Source organism: Rhododendron vialii, chromosome 2a, assembly GCF_030253575.1.
Source record: "Rhododendron vialii isolate Sample 1 chromosome 2a, ASM3025357v1".
In the NCBI taxonomy this organism is placed as follows: domain Eukaryota; kingdom Viridiplantae; phylum Streptophyta; class Magnoliopsida; order Ericales; family Ericaceae; genus Rhododendron; species Rhododendron vialii.
The window spans coordinates 19,770,953-19,787,554 of NC_080558.1; the positions used below are offsets into that span (position 1 = coordinate 19,770,953).

General features: G+C 36.8%; 1 protein-coding gene across 1 annotated transcript; it reads right to left on the minus strand.

The window, feature by feature from the left end:
- Positions 1-4,412: 4,412 nt before the first annotated feature.
- LOC131316828 (polyphenol oxidase, chloroplastic-like) lies at positions 4,413-8,613 on the minus strand. Its single transcript, XM_058346284.1, has 3 exons — positions 7,950-8,613; positions 5,972-6,522; positions 4,413-5,339 (listed from the first exon to the last, which is right to left on the minus strand). The coding sequence occupies exons 1-3, from the start codon at positions 8,579-8,581 to the stop codon at positions 4,729-4,731; spliced, it is 1,794 nt and encodes a 597-aa protein (XP_058202267.1). The 5' UTR covers positions 8,582-8,613; the 3' UTR covers positions 4,413-4,728.
- Positions 8,614-16,602: the final 7,989 nt, after the last annotated feature.

The following is a 16,602-nucleotide window of genomic DNA, read 5'->3' on the forward strand; positions in this document are numbered from 1 at the left end:
GAACTCTAGCAGACTTTACAAATTCTAATTTTGTACCATTTTACATCTTTAGCAAGTTAAGAACAAATTAACTCCCTTTCATTTAGATACTACAATTTGTTGTTGTCAATTATTTATTAAATGTCACCTCTTGTTTTTCACACCATATCTTTTGCCTATGAATTATCTGCTTGTTGTGATGTGGTTACAGCGTTGAATTATCTTTTGACTGTATAACATCACAGTTTTGCCTACTTAAAAAACTCGGTTTTTGGCTAAGTTTTTTTTTTCTCATATTACGATATATTTTTCATTATAACTCAGGCCACTTTAATTTTTTGCATGAACTGTCAGAACAAGGCTAAATCCAATCGTTTTATTTATATATATATACCAATCTTTGAACAATATTCTGAATTTCATACAAAATTCAATCAAGCATTCGGTAGCCAAATTCAAACTACATACTAAGATAGAAAATTCAACACAATAGCGATTCTAATTTTGTATGGTACGTAAATCCCTTTCCAATGGCATCTAGCGCAACAACATCATCACAACGCAACAACATCAAACCTGCATATGACAATAAATTTAGATACAGACCAAACTAAAAAGTAGTAGTAACTGTAATATACCCTTGTAATAATGGCAAATACACCACCATTCCCACCCATGATGATAAAATGTTACAGCCTAAGAAAATACGACAACACATAGAAGAGTCAGCCTAAGAAAATACGACAACACATAGAAGAGTGGAAGGGTATTTTCATGGCCTTTGAAGAAGCACAACTATCTCACTCATGCCAACACCTCTCACTCTCACTTCACATAATACGTCAAGTTGTTCAGGCATGCTAAAACGAAATTCTTCAGTACAAATAATCTGCAGTTCAGAAAGGTTACAATCCATGGATTTGAGAATTGCAATGGAAAAGTTGAAAAAAAAAATTATATGAAGCAAATAGGTTTTTCCTCCAAGGACCTACAAGGTCGATCGCTACTCCACCTACAGTACTAATATAGCAGATTATTCAACGTAACAGGTCTGACAAAACATATGCACTCGATCAAGGAATCAGATGCACCTGTGATTGTTCTAGCACCTATAAAAAAATTTGTGACTAACATGCATAATCAGTGATACAGGAAAGGGACCCGAAATATTTCAACAATTGTTTCCAATCCTCTCTACCCTCTCTTATATAGATAGATAGACGTGTCAATACAAGGGGACCCTAAATTTGATACACATGGCATATAATCTGAAATAGAGCGTTAAGGTTAGGTACCATAGGAGGCAATTTCTACTGCGGTAGGAACTTATAGATTTGGCCCACATATAGATGAACCATATCATACGATACATAACACAATATTCCAACTGGGGGAGGAAGTTGCATACCTCAAATTTCAAGTTCCCGGACAAAATTCATCCACTCAACTCATACTTCATCGATCTCAACTTTGGTGTAAACCTTTTTTCCATTGAACTAAATGCAATACAAAAGTTGAAAAAAAAACATATTAAGGTATTATAAGTGAACTAATGAAAACTATAAGGAAAAAAAATCAAAGAGAAGTTATCTCACATCTCCTTTACTCAGGATACTCTAATCAGTAATTAACTCTTTCATGAATCTCATTACATAAATCCCATATTCAACACTTGTGGGTTGTTGCGGGTACTACACAAATATTTTGTCACTTATTAGGAAAATCATCTATAACGATCCCTCAAACAAGAAAGAGTAGTACACACCCATACCTGAACTTGCTTCCAATCAAGACTCCTCCTCCTCGTGTTACTTTTCGTAGAATCGTAGATTTTTATTGCACTTCACAAGAAATAATTTCGATAGTCAATAAAATGCATCAAAAAGCTCTAATGGAATCACAAATTGAAGAACTTACACAGTAAATATAATCTTCACATTCAAATTCATGATATCAGGGTTAAGTGAATCGAGGTAGTACGTAAACAGTTGGAGATGATAGATCAATGACTAGTAATATCCAATGAAACCTAAATTAACAAGTCACGGAAATTAGGTTTACTCGGCATTCATTTCAACTTGAAACACAAGGACTAACAAACAAGATTAAGATAGTTACCCGATATTACAAGGAACAAAAATAAGTTGATCATTTTTAGCACCCTTCAATAAATTTGCCATCCACCGAGTTTCTTTTCAAGGTGGTCACATCACAAGTGCCCGTTGTAGAGGCCGCTGAAGATGCATTATGAGATTCAGCCATTGATATTTGATACAACTACCTAGCCTTGCACAGTAACACAGTTAACACTATAACACCACTACACGGACTTTCAAAAAAAATCACTATAACACCAGTACACGGACTTTCAAAAAAAATAACACCACTGCACCAGTACTATGGAGAGTAGAGAGAATGAGCAGAGAGAAAGAAGAGCTGAGAGAGAGAGGAAAGAGAGAGACAAGCTTTCCAAGGTCGAAGAGGAACAGCAGCAACAAGAAAAAGGTTGTAATCGTTGAAGAGAAGTAGTCTAAGAGGAGGGAACAGCAGTAGTCTCTACTATCTTAAACAGATTGATACATGCTGATTGATGTAGGACTAGGTAAGTATATATTGCACTAAGGCCCCTAAAATTATCATATTCTATATTTTGCCCCAATTTTTTCTGTTTATTCTTGATTTTTTTCTAACTTTCCAACACACCGAGTAATCCCAACTAGCACTGAGTAGCGAGTACTTGGTCTAGCAAAGTGATTCCAAGTTTTAGGAACACTGTTTCTTGCAGAGCCTCTTCTGTCATTTCATGGGCCTTGAGTGTATCGAGTTAATGCTTTGTTGAAAAGGAAAAATTCCAATTGAGAGAGGAAGAGGGAGACATAGGGAGAGAGATTACAAAGCTTTCAAGTGGTTTGGGCAATTGAGACCCTCACCTATTTATACACCAATGAAGAAGTCTAGAATACTCTCTAGAAACTCTTCAACTATTTCAATCTAGAATTCTCTAAAAGTATAAGTCTAGAAATTGCACAGTAATCTAAACTTTTATAGGAGATGGTTCCAGACGGCTTCTAGAATTCTCTAGGCTTTTGGTGGGTCATGTTCCAGGGTCTAAGAGGCAGCGTTTGTGTCACATAGACAGGAGAACCACGTGAAAATATCTCTATCTTTTATGTTTTTGAAGATCAAAAATATTTTATTAATTTTTGAAAAAGATTACAAAGGCTAAAAGGGCAAAAAAAAAGGCGACAAGAGCCTATCCGAGAATCAAACCTTTGATTGGTAAAATGTCAACTAAGAAGAAAACTCCAAGGTCCAAAGCCCAACACCTATAAAGCCACAAAGACCAGATAAAATAGTACAGAGCAAATGGGATGAAGCACAACACCGCCAAAAGCCCAAATATAAAGGTACTAACCCAATAGTAAAGCCCAAAAAATTAAACCCTAAGTAGTGAACAGGATACTGAAACCCCAAGCTGCCGCTGCCGCCGCGAAACTAGACCACCGAGAACCCGCCGTATATTGTCTGTCCCAAAAATGATCAGAGAGTTGCCGCCACAAGGACTGTCGTGAGCCTCCATTCTCCACCATTCAACCACCTGCTGCCAAAAAACACCAAAAACCTTCACGGTCCTCAGCCTCGAACGCAAGCTGCCACCAAGCCACCACAAGCAGTCGAAACCCTAAATTCCACCGCAAATATGTGCACTCCCTCAATTGCACCGCTACAAAACCTGCAAACCCAACCCAAAAAACCTAATGCAGAACCCAAAAACCTAAACCTAACCCTAATCCCCCAACCCCGGTCGCCACCGCACGAACACCGACCACCACCCAGCAGGGAAACAAACCACCACCAGATAACCCCTCTTGGCCGAGAAGGAAAACCCACCAGACGCCAGTACGACCAGGCCGTCGCACCATTATCACCCAATAAGCTCCAAACGTTGCAAGAAGGCAACCCCTGCATCAAATGACCACCGCCTGCCACTAGGGACCCGACACCGTTAAGCATGCCCGAAAATTCCCAAGGATAGATCGATTGGGAAACCTAGCGAGCCCTTCTCCATAACCACCAGCTTTACCCTCGCCGTTAAGTCCAAACTGGAATCCCCAAGAGATGGAAACCGGTGGGTGAAGTGGTGGTGCTCAACTGGAGAAAAGAGCAAAGGAAATGTACGGTGGGAGGATCTAGGAGAATGACAAATAATAGGATTAGATCTTGGAACGGGGGGGGGGGGGGGGGGGGGGGGGGAAGAAGAAGGAAAGAAGAGAGAGAAAAATAGTGCCCGGGGGAGGAGGAAGAGGTGTCTGTGTTTCCGGGTCCTTGGAGACCTTAGGTTGGTTGTGATAGGCTGGTGTCCAGTGTAGGTATTGGCTCAAAGTGTGATTGTCGTTATCTGCTTTTCTAAGGTATCGATTTATGATGAATTATTTTACCAAAGGAAAACATAACAGGAGCTTGTTTATTGTCATACATCTGAAGTCTCTTTTACAGAAAGAAAGAAAAAGAGATTGAAAATGCGAAAACAAAAAAAAATGCAGGAATTGAAAAGAAAAAAAGGAGAACAAAACATTACAAACAAAAGGTGTGGAAATCATGGACAAACCATAACTATTTCCGATCAGCTGGTGTGTCCCACTTTTATTCGGTTGTCTTGTTTTTCGACCAGAACTATCGAGTGAAACACCGTCAGGATTTGAAAAGAAAAGAGGTGCGGAGGTCCAAATAACTGTTCTTTATTTATTTTTAATCAAACTCAATCCTGACCCCATCAATGGACACATCCCCAGCCCCAATCTTTGGCACCAAGGTCACCAACACATTCTCATCATCTTCAGCTCCCAACTCCTCCAAGAGCTCACTTATCCCCAGCCTCAACCTAGTCTTGATCTTCGTATGATGCTTGTGCTTGTGCGGCACGTTCACGAAGCTACCCGCGAACTCCGTCCTGTGGGGCCCACTCGTCGTCTCATCCTCGTCATTGATAAAGACGTCGAACTTCACGAAGACGTCTCTAGACACCTCTATCCCTTCGATCACCAGCACCTCCTCCTCGTCCTCCTTCTCCTTCTTGCTCCTCGACTTCCTCGGCCTCGGCACGATCACTTTCACCGTCTTGTCGAGCTTCCCGGGGAACACCACGGCGGCGGAGGGCACTTCTTCCGCCGCCTTCGCCGCTCCGATGGCGGACACGGCGTTCTTGACCTTTTTAAAGATCGAGGAGGTACGGGGTGTGGGCTTGGTGGTGAGCCAGGGGATGTCCACATCTTGGTAAACGTAACCGAGCTTCGTGGTGTCTAGACAGTCTTTGACTTGCACTCTTGTGAGATTAGCATTCTCGTCGTAGAAGACGAAGCCTGTCAATTAGTAGAACGTAACCAAAATGTTGTTATTCTCACGTACTAAGAAATATTTATTCAATAAAAAATTATGCATTTTCCTAGATAGTAGAAATTATTGATAGGCTGTAACGCAATGACCTTATTTTTGGGGCATTTTTAGTCTTGCTATTAAATTATGTGGGCGAGATCTAGTCTTCCCTGGATAGAGTGCTTCAATTTTTTTATAACTTGCCAACTAGGAGTATGCGTCTTAATCAGTTTACGCGTGTCTCGACGAACAATGTACTTCATTAATTATTACCGTGCGTTCCTTGGTTGGATAACAGATTTGTAAATATTAAGTTCTCTAGACTACTACTCCTCCGGCTTTAGGATAACAGGTTCGTAAATATTAAGCCTGTCAAGAGAATTTTATTAATCTTTTGAAATAAATTACAAAGAGTAAATAGTCTCTCCTTTATAAATTATAATAGATAGAACTTTTTTTTATCGGATTCATATACTCCTAATAGATTGAAGTACATATTTATGAAGTCAAATTTAATTAATTGTAGCCAAATTGAATTAACAAGACATGTGACCAATTAGTTTTCCATTTTTCAAAAAAAAATTAAAAAAACTTTTCGAATTGACAAAGCAACACTTACTGGAATTTAACCAATCTGGATCCGTAAAATCCTGCCGTTTTCCTCCAAGGGTTTTCCATATGGACCACATCCGATCCACATTCGAGTGATGGGCAAAGAAAATCGGGTCAAACCCGGCAGAATAGAAATTGCCCATATCCTCCAAATTGGGCTGGTTCGGATCGCCGCACCATATATGAACTGGCCCATGAGGAATATTCTCGAGTGACCCGGCTCCAGGATCCGGGTCATCGCCCGCCCGGTAAGCGCTCCCCATGAAAAGCGAAGGTGTCTTCCCACTGGACACCACTTGCCTGTACATGACATTGAGGTTGCTGCTTATTTTTGCTTGATCCGTTTCGCTCGTGTCCTTCCCGTTGTAGTCGAGGTCGATCACGGTGGGCGGTTGGTGGTTCGCGTCGCGAAGCGCGTCGTAGAAGGGCGATTTCGGGCTGGTGTATAAACCGGGCATTTTCATGCCGGCAGGAGAGTCCCAGTTCCAAAATGGCATAGTGAAAGTCGGGTCATCAATCAATTTTCCCAAAATCCTTTCAAAGAAATAAAGGTACCACCTGTTTCAAAAAACTCATCTTGTGTTATACCTCGGAGCTCAACGGTTTTCAATCGAAACTCGAGTGGTAGCCAAATATGATGAGCAGTTGAGCACAAACAAATACAGTTAAAAAAAAAGAAGAGGCGATATAATAAACTTGTGAAAGGGAAAGGGAAAGAAGAGAAAGTGAATGGAAAGTTTTTTTTTTTTTTTCTCTCTCTTTTTATCTACATAGAAGCAGAAAGGAAAGTGGGAACAAAACTATTTTCTTATGGAAGTCAGCGAACAACTAGAAAAAGCCCGGGCGCACTTTTTTAGTGAAAGTACATAAGGATGATTAATTCAAATCGACATGTGGAATAAAAATGTCTTTTTCGTATATTTTACGCAACTTGGCTCGAAAAGGAAAAGAGAATAAAATCATATGCAGTGTGAAGAGAAAAGAAATTAGAAGAAAATTTGTCTTTCTTCTATTACTTTTCCAAACATGCCTTTTTCATTTCCTTTTCTTTTTAGAACCAAACAAATTAAAGACAATTTTGATATTTTAACTTTAAATCTTAAAAAAATTAAAACGCCAAACTATTTGTTTACTTTTGTGTGGTTTATTATTAGTCCATCTGATCTAACTATTGGCTACCAAAAGGAGAGGTTTAGGTTCAAGTTTATGGAGAAATATAGAACCCTCTTTGGTAAATTGGTAACCTACTAATTTCTCGCTAAATCCAATACCGATGTAATATGTATACAATATTGGAAAAAAATAAAAAAATACTCCAACAATATTTCAAGCGTACAATGGAGAAGCTCAACATTGTTTGACCGCCTTTAAGATAAAATATCGTGATGTCATTTTCACGTTTTAACCAAAAATTCCTCTACAATGGCTGGAATTTTTTATTTATTGAACTTTTCTTGTATCGTGTTTTGATCAAGTATAAGTGAAATTATTTACTAGTATTATTTACTTTAAACCCTCTATCCAGTACTCTATTTCATAAGGCAATATTATAGTCTTGTAATCGGCTTGGTATATATTAAAGGGTTATTAAACTCTCTGTTGAATTTTGATAAGGTTAATAACGAAAAAATTATTTTAAGCTTTATGGCAACTGGCAAGGCCCCACCCAAATGCACTGCCAGCCTAATTCGATCATATTCGAACTAACCTTGTTTTAAATTAATTCAAACCCTACCTAACCCTAATGTAGGCCTGGTCGTCGGTATACCTTCTTGAAGTTTGTAATTTCTTTACTCTCAGCAGGTTTGAAACTCCTAGACATGCTATATTGACTTTTATGAGGTTAGTATACATGGGATCTCACCCGTTTCAATTGGGCACCCCACTATATGGACATTGTTGTAATTGTTTTTCTATGAATTAGTTGAGGTAAACATAAGCAAATTCTGACATCTGAGTTGGTTTTAATTAAAAATAAACCTTACCTATGGAAGGGGAAAAAGAGCCATCCACCATGCACTTGAAGATCCAGATTCGGAAACCCGACTTGATGATAAGCTCCATCGCAATACGCACAGTGGATTGCAGCTTGTTGTTTGAAGCTACGCGGGTCGGAGTCGGGCAAGTCCCTCATGAGTTGAAGGGCTTTGTTGAACTTAGCTACGTAGTTCGCATCGGCTAAATGGGCAGCGGGTCGAACCCTCATAGCATTTGGCAGCGGAGGGAACTTGAAATCGACGATCTGGGTTGACTTGGGCGGGCAACAGTTTGTCTGCCTTGCCCCAGCGGGCAAGTCCGCCGCCCCACATGTGTTGATATTTGGGGCAGAAATCGGAGCAGCAAGTGCTAACGGGTCAGCTACCAAACCCGCGGCACCGTATAGCCCGCCCAACCCGATAAGCACATCCCTCCTATCAAACTTCCCTTGGGAAATCTCTCCATTTGTCTCATTGTCTTTGGTTAATTTGCATGAGACCTTAAAGGAATACTTGTGGTTTCTAGTAATGGTGGGAACTTGCAATGTTTTCTTGATAAAAAGAGAAGAAAAGAGGGTGGAAGAGGTGGTGGCAGTGGCCGAGGAGGCGGCCGTCGTGGTGGGAGGGGGGAGAGAAGCCATGTTTTTGGTTTTGGTTTAACCAAAACATAAGATAGATATGTAGGTTTATATATAGTTAGGGTTTGAGACTTTTCTATGCATGACAATGCAGTTGTCTAAGTTGACAAGATTAAAAAAACTATACTAAGCACGTGGGAAGGGTGAAATTTTTATTTTGCCAGCTCACGAAAACGAAGATTAGGTTAAATTTTTTTTAAAATTTAAGGATAATAATACGTACATAGATTTACGTGTCCAGATCCGTGTTTACATCTTTCCTTAATTTAAGCACCTTGGTTTTCGTCCACACTAAACTAGTAATAAATTATTGCAATGACTTCTTCTTTTTTAACAATTAAGGATATTTCATTCACATAACAACTGAACGACAGTTAGATAATATTTCAACCAAATACAATGGCAGAACTTTTATAAGAATTTTTCATTCAGGATAAGTAGCTTTTCAAGGTGATCATTTCATTTCACTGTAAGACATTGTGATTCTTATTTTCAGCAGTAGAGCCAGGATCTTGATCCAGAAGGGGCCAGATAATAGGCATATATATATTTTTAATGGGAACGCAGGTACCGAACTAGGATTATGTGAACGCGTGGGCCAAACTATGAATAACAAAATTTTGAAATTTCAAAGTTCGAGAATCTAGTAGTTTTATTTGGTTGAGATTTTGAGAGAGGCTTTTTTGGATAATGAGTGGACATAGATAGAACTAATTGAGATCTATCAAATAAGATCTATATTGGATATCAATTTAAAGATATAACTCATTTTTTATTCGGTTAGAATTGAACGAAAGGCTATTAAATCTGGACGGAGGGAGTACTTTTTACCGGGCAAAGTAGAAAACAATGTCGAAGATAGGTACACTACATTTCATCTGGGGCCCACTCCGGGTCCTATAAAAATCTAAAAAAAATATTCATAAATTTTAAAATATTATTTTATGGGGCCTGTAAAAATTAGCTCCAACGAATTAATATCGATAAGTGTTATCTTTTGATCTGTAGTGGCGAAACTGCTCAACTGTGCAGTTACACCCCTACTAATTTAGAAATAATATTTACCAATATTCGTTGGCCCTGATATTTTACAGAGCTCCATAAAAGAATATTTTAAAATTTATAGATATTTTTCTAAATTTTGTGAGACCCAGAATGAACCCCACATAAAATGTAGTGGAACAATGTAGTGTATATAGTACCCCTCTTAATCAAGTGGGTCAATGTTCAAAATAATAAGGTGGTGAGTCTCGTCACGTGTTAACCACTATGTTACTCTACTATTATTTTAAGGGCTGCTACCTATTTAACCTATTAATTATTTAAAACCTAATTAATCTATTATCTAGCTAACTTTCTCCGCTATTATTTTAACAAATAGTCCCATTCCTCAAATACAGCCTAAGGCTTTGTAGCATATAATTTTGCCGGCTTCGCAAGTTAAATCATACCGAGATTGTTACTCCACCTTAAGAGTTAATTAGGGCTCAAATCTCTTAAAAATAGAGGACAATGCTTATGGCTTATGCTAGGTTACAATAAACAAATTTGTCCCCCAAAAATTGTGTCGATCTGATATCAATTTATGGGTCCTTCTAAACCCCAATTTGAAGATCGAAACTTTTTCATTTTTAGAGTTCGTCAAGAATAAAAGCCTTGCCAAGATGGTGTCGATCATATGGCAATTAGTAGATGATCCCAAAATATTTACTTTGAGATAAATGAATTTTGATCTAGTTTGTCCATCTATCTTTCTCGAGATAAATGTGTTCTAAAATAGTAGCTATCGATATCTTATGAATATGGAGTAAATTTTTAATATTGTTAACACTCTCTTCTTTTTTTTTTGGTACTTTGGAATATTATAAATAGTCAACTAAGGAGTTTGCAACATAGGTGCATACATGGTTCAAATATTACAATCCACAAAATGAAACACCAAGAACCCCTAATCAAGAATCTACCTTAAGTTAAGGCGGTTGCGAATCTAAAACCCTCTAAGCTACCGAGGGTGGTTGAGCCAAAGAAACCACCAAGTCTTCATTTTATTCCGCTCCAATTCTAGCAAGATGATCCACACATTGTTTAATTTGCCTCTCGAAATATATGGTTAAGCGTTGATCCCGTCCTAGCGAGGATGGCGTGGGCATCATTGATTAGATTCCTTTGAGAATGATTAGTAGCATTGCCTTCGTTAATCAGTTGCACAACCATGAGAGCATCCGATTCAATGATGATGCCAAACATGTTTTTCTCTAAGATTAAGGTTAAACTTCTGTAGATCCCCCATATTTCAGCTTCCAAACTGGTCTCAGACATAGCCTTTCCAAAATAGCCCAGGATCCATTCTCCACTCGTGTGTCTGAAAATTCCTCCAAAGCCTACATTTCTGTTCGTCGTACACCAGCAGCCATCTGTATTGAGTTTGATCATTCCTGCGCATGGGGGAGTCCATTCGATTAGAATGTGTCGTGACTGTCCTATATGGAGATTAGATTTGAAAGCCTGCACAATCTCCGTAGAGTAAGAAAAAACAGCCTTGGAGCAAACTAAAGCCACACCATCAATGTTATCAAAACTTTTTCTATTTCGATCTTTCCATAATTGCCATAGAGTTGGACAAAAAACAGTGCTCCAAGGTAGTTTTCCCCCATCGAATATGTCCCTTTTAGATTTTAGGTTGTAAGATAAGAAACCCATATATTCAGAGACAGGGCTATCAAACGTATCTCGACAAGCTCGAAAAATAACCAATTTGAACCATCAAAGTGGACAAAAAGATCCATGTTTGGAACTTATTCCCGGTAAACATTCCCGTAATCCCTAACAGCCAGTTTGGAACTTATGAAAAGGAAGAAAAAAGAAGAAGAAATTAAAGATGCATGTTTCTCTTTCATTGTTTTGTTTGGAGAGAGAGATCAAAACAAACTATTTTGCACAGCACTTTTTCCCTACACTTTCCCTTACAATTATCATACTTTTCCTTCGCTTTCTCCTTCCCTAAAAGCCAAACGAAGCCTAAGAGCTAAACTGGAGAGGAACTGGACCGTTATCAATAGAATGAAAGCTGCATTGCTTTAGGAGCACTAATTAACCTAGTGGCGGAGTCATGATTTTTCCTCCGGAAGCGGCCGGCTTAATAGACATATAGTTTTTTTCGAAACATATACTTATTATATCACAAAGTTTTTGATTTTCAATACATCATATTTTATACATTTAAATGATTCCAGCCTAATACAGTTAAAATATACCAATTATTTTTTTTTCCTTTAGGCTACTTCAACTATCACGTGTTTATTTTTTATTCATAAAAAAATGAGAAATAAGAAGGTAAGATAACCAATTTTTTATCAAATCGAACCAAAAATTATTAAAATAATAAGTAACTATACACGAATAATTATCAATAATATTCAAAATCCAAAATGTATGAAACAAAAATTTTAAAATTCGAGAACTCGGGAAGCCGTGGCCCGGGGTCCCTACATAGCTCAGCCCCTGATTGAACCTTGAAAGGTGTTTGACCCGACTCAACTCCTTTCCCTAACACATGTATATACTGTTTCGAATATTTGTGACAAATAAAATTAGAACTATTATCACAAAACAAGAGGGAAAATTTGGAGCATATACATACGCATTTAGGTCTTGTTTGGTATTATTATTTTGTAGTGTTTTATTTGTACTTTTTGGGTAACATAAAGATAATTTACTTGGTTCCATTGCATCAGTCGACACCTCCAAAAAATCAGTCAACACTTTACTTTGAACAAGACAGTGAATCTGATTATGAGATACTCTCGTTTGCCAATCTCCCATATAATCTCTTGTTAGAAAAAAAAAAAAAAACAACTTTTTTTAAAAACTTCAGGTCCCATTCCGGTTTCTGAAAAAAGGAACTTTTAGAAAAGGAAGATAATTTCGATCTCAAAAATTATGTGTTTACGCTAATAATTTTTCTATCAATATGAATATTGTTTGATAGATTGTATTGAGATCTTTTAAACGGTGTAAAAAAAAATTAAAAATTTATTTTTCATTTTCATTATATTTAAGCTTGAAATTACCTTCTTTTTTAAAAATAAAGCGGAACGGCACCACAGTACAAAAATTTACTCCCTCCGTTCTATATTGAGAGTCTCATACTGTCTCTCTCTTTTGCCATTTTTCAAATCAAAAAATCAACTACTTTCATGTATAATTTTTTAAATTTTTCGCACAATATTAAAGATCTCAATTAGTACTTTAATTTGGTGCGAAAAAATTTAAAAATTTATACACGGAAATAGTTGATTTTTTTTATTTGAAAAATGACACGACTTTTCGTAATGAACTCTCAATATAGAACGGAAGAAGTATTATGTTAATTACCATTGCTAATAAAATTGTCGGTTATGGTCAAAATCATTTGTAACTCCCAGTCACTTTTATTGGGGCTTTTAAGGGCATATTATATGAAATGATTAATATCATTCTTGATTGGTTGTACTATAAAAAAAGGTGGCTAGGCGTGGGAGTGGAAGAGATGAGAAAATGGTTGATCATATATACATAGAGTTTATCATACAGATATTTTGATAATATGTTTATAGTCTTTTGAGCATATGACGGTTCTTGGTTCACGGGGAAAGCTTTAGCTGCACACAAAACTTTCCATGATCGATTTATTTTGGGAGTAGAATGTCACACAACTTGGTGCAAGCGGTGACATATCTTCTCTTAGTACAGCACTTTACGCGTGACTCAATCAATAAGTTTCTTCTATTCTCTTACATCTCTAACTAAAATATTACTCCCTCCGTCCCTAAATGTTTGGCACTTTTGGGAGTTCTAACTTTTAAGGAACAAATATTATTGTATTATGCAAAATCAAGTATTCAATCTTACCCTTCTAGTGTACTTTGAATAATACTTGAAAATTTGAATTTGAAAATTGGTGCCCAAAAGAAAAGGATAACATAGGAAATTTACCATATTTTGCTTTTAACTTTTCAAAATGGACAAATAATATAAAACAATAAAAAGCATGAAAATGCCAAACATTTAGGGACGGATGGAGTATTTCAACATGTTATTGTTTTGTAGTTATCTCCCTTTATTTATGTTTGCAGAAATTCTAATGTATATTTCCAACATCTCTTTTGAAAAAGATTTAAATATGCTCCTAGTTGACAATTTGAACCATTCAAACCATTCAATCGAACGTTTCATAACGTCGAATCAAGTTGATTTTTACATGAATTATTTAGACATCGAGATCTACAAAATTAATAAACGGCTCGAATAATACTCGAATGAAACTAGAGCGAATACATATGATGACCTTATCATCATCTCTTGCTCAACTCAACTGCATAATACATATGCTTGTCCATGTTTACGTTATTAAAGATTTCACTAATTTCTAATTTGTTTTATAAGCTCAAGGTCCTTCTGCTGTTAGGCAGGATCCCGAAACACCTATGCCTCAGTGCCGAGGGATTTTTCGGCCGTTGGAATTAAAATATTAAAAAAATCACAAAATTCAATGACCAGAAAATTCCTTGGCACAGAGGCACAAGGATTTTCGAGACAGAGGAAATCAGACCCCTTGCCAACGACTTTGCACAATCTCAAATTATAGTAAAAAATACTGGTGGAAAACCAATATAGGCTTTGGCTCTTTAAAAATATACAGTATATACTACAGAAACTGGAGATCTAACTCCAATTACTACTAGTTAATTTGGTCAAACAATCGACTTTTTGGAAAGACTATTTGGTAGCTAGTGGTTGATTAATTAATATTAATACTCTAAATTAAATTAGACTGGCCAATTCTTTCAAATCTCTAAGCCGACCATTGACGCGGCCCATATTTCATTTTGATGATGTAACCATTGGCTTGATTTGATAGTCATAACCAGATGATTACTTCACATTTGTTTAGAAAAAAAATATTATCTAATTTTTTTATCTCAAAAACCATAGTTGTCGTATTTTGGTGACCGATATATCAACACCGGCCTAAAAATCTACAATATTGTGAACAAATTTAAGTACCATAATGAGACATGTGCTAAAACCAAGTCATTGCAACATGTACGTGCTAGCTAGAACAACAAGATCCGGTGACACTAGTCCTTTCCGCACAGAGTACTTATTATGATTTATATATTTATATATACTTATGTATATCCATTCTCTATTTTATAAGGAGAGAGCACCTTTTTAATGTGGAAAGCAGTTACGAAGCTGGTTCATATTTCGATTTCCGAAATTCTCCATAGCATTTTCATGATTTGCACACGTATTACGTGTGCCCCGAGCTAGCTAGTATATCTTAAAACCATATCCAGACCAATCAAATGGTAAACTAAGTAATAAAGAAAGGACTGGAAATTAATGTTGACAAGGAACCCATTGGCAGCATAATTCTATCTTGGCAACAAGGAAAAATTTAAGAGACGTACTGCATTTGGTCTGTCCATTGTTGGACATTTATTAGTACTAGTCCAAAACACATGTTCCATATTTAATCACTGCATTCTCTTGAACTTAATTTAAATCTGAAAATTTTGTCCTTATTTGAATTTTTTTCGCATTTGTTAGTTTTGCGCCGAACTTTTGTGGGTTAATAATCACTTTTTAGCAAAAAATGACACTTTTTGGCTAAAAAGTGGTTATTTCTCAAAATACTTGGGTAAAAGTAAAAAAAAATTATTTTTCCGATTCCTCTCGTCAAGACGAATCAATAACCCACAAAAGTTTGGCGCAAAACTAACAAATGCGAAAAAAATTCAAATAAAGACAAAACTCGCAGATTTAAGTTAAATTCAAGAGAACGCAGACGTAAAGGTGGTGTTTTAAGAATTCCCACTTCTTGAATTTGAAAATCCAAAAACTTTCCGTAAAGGTGTTGTTTTAGTATTTTTCAACCTCAACAATAACAAAATTCTTTCGAAACAAAAATAACGATATTTTTATCGTTGCGGTGATAAACAAGTTGAATGAGCCGAACAGTCATTATTAAAGCTTGTTCTCTTGAAAACTTAACAAGCTTCAAAACATGTGTAGCTTATTTATGAGACGAACCAATTCTGAACGATTTTTTATCGGCAAATTGAATTTATTAATTCTTGAAGGAAGTTACAATAATCAGAAGGATCACAAAAACTAGGCCTCATCACAAGAAACTGATATCCCAACTATGTTGGCACCTCAAACCCCGCCAATCGTATGCCGCTCGCAACCGAAAGCACGTTGGTGAGAAACCAACAGAAACAAATCAAAAAGCTACAATAGCAAATACAGAAACCAGCAAGCCCATAGAAAGGGAAGTATACCAAACATCTATTGAGCTGACCAAAATAGGAATTAGCACATGAGCCACAGTCATCAAATCGACCATCAACACTACGCAACAGCTGCCCTTCCTTGTCAGCATCCACCAAATCCACCTTAGCTATTACTCCCTCCGTTTCATTTTCATTGTCCATTTTTTAATTATTTATATCTTTCAATCTAAAATATTTTTCATAATTTTGCAAACTTTATATTATAGAACTAATCGAGATCTATCAAATAAGATACATATTGCATATTTTCAAGATTCACACTAAAAGATATAAGCAAAAGGCATAAAAGAGACAAACAGAATAATGGACAATGAAAATTGGACAGAGGGAGTATTATACGGCAACATCTCGAACGAATTTTAACCGAGCCAAACACAAACCGATCTCAAAACTATACTTGATTTTAGATGTTACTAGTAGTTCACGTAAATTTGGATGGGGCCGGACCTTTGCCGACCCGCTGTAGATCAGATCTACTCTTCTTCTTCTTTTTCAAAACGATAACAGATGATATTATAGATTCAAAAAATAATACATCAAGAGGAAACTCTATCCCTAAATAAGGGATCAAGAAACTACACAGGAGGAGACTCAGTCCAAAGATTGCACCCAACTCCAACTAAACCCATTCCATCGCTCCAAACAGTCGGAGCACTGCAGAAAACAACAAAAAACACTCACACA